The sequence below is a fragment of the Etheostoma cragini genome, chromosome 8 (genome assembly GCF_013103735.1).
Source record: "Etheostoma cragini isolate CJK2018 chromosome 8, CSU_Ecrag_1.0, whole genome shotgun sequence".
NCBI lineage: Eukaryota > Metazoa > Chordata > Actinopteri > Perciformes > Percidae > Etheostoma > Etheostoma cragini.
This window is the reverse complement of record NC_048414.1, coordinates 568,965-571,093: the sequence shown is the minus strand read 5'-3', so window position 1 is coordinate 571,093 and position 2,129 is coordinate 568,965. Positions and strand designations below refer to the sequence as shown.

General features: G+C 47.3%; 1 protein-coding gene across 1 annotated transcript in view; it reads left to right on the top strand.

Moving 5' to 3' along the window:
• Positions 1–528: 528 nt before the first annotated feature.
• fem1b (fem-1 homolog b) overlaps positions 529–2,129 on the top strand; it is a 7,796-nt gene continuing 6,195 nt past the window's right edge. The window contains exon 1 of the mRNA XM_034880234.1: positions 529–1,815. Coding sequence (XP_034736125.1) covers positions 1,568–1,815 — 248 coding nt within the window. The 5' untranslated portion in view covers positions 529–1,567. The remainder of the gene's footprint in view (positions 1,816–2,129) is intronic.

The window sequence follows — 2,129 nt, the reverse complement described above, 5'->3', positions numbered from 1 at the left end:
ATCACACACACACACACACACACACATAATATGATCATACACACACACACACACAATATGATCACACACACACACACACACACGCATACAAACACACACACACATAATATAATCACACACACACACACACACTCTTATGAGCACACACATGTTAGGATATCACTTTTTAATATTACTGTCACCTTAGAGATTATTACTAATCATTTTAAGTGTGTGTGTGTGTGTGCGTGCGTGTGCGTGCGTGTGCGTGTGCGTGTGTGTGTGTGTGCGTGTGTGCGTGTGTGTGTATAAGTAGACAGGATGTGTTGTTTTTATTCACTTTTTACTACTGTTTTATTTTTTTAAATGAACATTATTCTTTTCTTTTTATTTAGCTGAAATTTGTTTTATATATTTTTTGGCTTTGTATTTTTGCATTAATTGGCAATAAAGTTCTGTTGTTGTTGTTTTGGTTGTTGTTGTTGTTGTTGTTTCAAGAAGAAGTCTCCGTAGTGGAACAAATATCAGCTGGAGAAAGTTCCAGTCGGACATATTTTTAAGTCGAACCGCAACTTCCGGCTTCATCACCAACGTCATGTAGCAGAAGGTGAAAGTGCTTCTGTTTGTATTTGACATCTTTTTCGCTTTTTGAGATTTTTAGACAGAAACACCAGAAAGGGGATTATTGTTTTTACGCTCGTTAACAACTTATCAGTTAAATTTAATCAACTTAATGTTTAAAAGCGGCGGTTTGTTAACGAGCTCGAGACAGTAACTGTTAGCACACAAGCTAACCGGCTACACCGACACGTCCGGAGACGGAACCCCACAACTCGAGCCTCAGTTTCGGACAGGTGAACCTTACCGGCTACATCGACACGTCCGGAGGCAGACACTCAGAAGTGGAGCCTCAGTTTCGGACAGTTGCCGGGTAACAACTTGTCAGTTAGATTTAATCATCTACATGTTTAAAAGCGGCCGTTTTTTAACGAGCTCGAGACCGTAACCGTTAGCACACAAGCTAACCGGCTACACCGACACGTCCGGAGACGGAACCCCACAACTCGAGCCTCAGTTTCGGACAGTTGAAGCTTACCGGCCACCACGACACGTCAAGAGGCAGAAACCCGGAACTGGAGCCTCAGTTTCGGACAGTTTATGGGTAACAACCTATCATTTAAATTTAATAGAATACAAGTTTAAGAGCGGGGGTTTGTTGACGAGCTCGAGACCGTAACCGTTAGCACACAAGCTAACCGGCTACACCGACACGTCCCGAGAGAGAACCCCACGACTGGCGCCTCAGTTTCGGACAGTTGAAGCTAACCTGCTAGCTCTGCACCGGCACACCCGGAGACAGAAACCCGCAACTGGAGCCTCAGTTTCGGGCAGTTGACGGGTATAACTCCCCTAACAGGGATCCGTAACTTTTTCTTTTGTGGCCATAACGGAGAAAATACAGTTTTCATGTGTGCAGTGGGGCTGGTTTCGACATTTTAATGGGAGGCGGCTCGCTTTGGACGAGTGGACATTGCGGGCGCCAGTTGCGAAGAAGAAAGCGGTGGTCCCGGCTCCCTGTCGCGCGCAGATGGAGTCTCTATCCGGGTACGTGTACAAGGCAGCCAGCGAGGGCCGAGTCCTGACCCTGGCCGCGCTGCTGCACAACCACTCCGAGGCGGAGGTCCGGTACCTGCTGAACTACGTGACCCAGGTGGCCGGGCAGAGGTCCACCCCGCTGATCATCGCGGCCCGGAACGGACACGACAAAGTGGTCCGACTGCTCGTGGACCACTACAAGGTGGACACGGAACAAACCGGCACGGTTCGGTTCGACGGGTAAGAGCTGCTGCCATGTTTAACCCTCATGTTATCTTCATGTTGTCCTCATGTTGTCCTCATGTTGTCTCCATGTTGTCTCCATGTTGTCTCCATGTTGTCTCCATGTTGTCTCCATGTTGTCTTCATGTTGTCTCCATGTTGTCCTCATGTTGTCCTCATGTTGTCCTCATGTTGTCTCCATGTTGTCTCCATGTTGTCCTCATGTTGTCCTCATGTTGTCCTCATGTTGCCCTCATGTTGTCTCCATGTTGTCTCCATGTTGTCTCCATGTTGTCTTCATGTTGTCTCCATGTTGTCCTCATGTTGTCCTC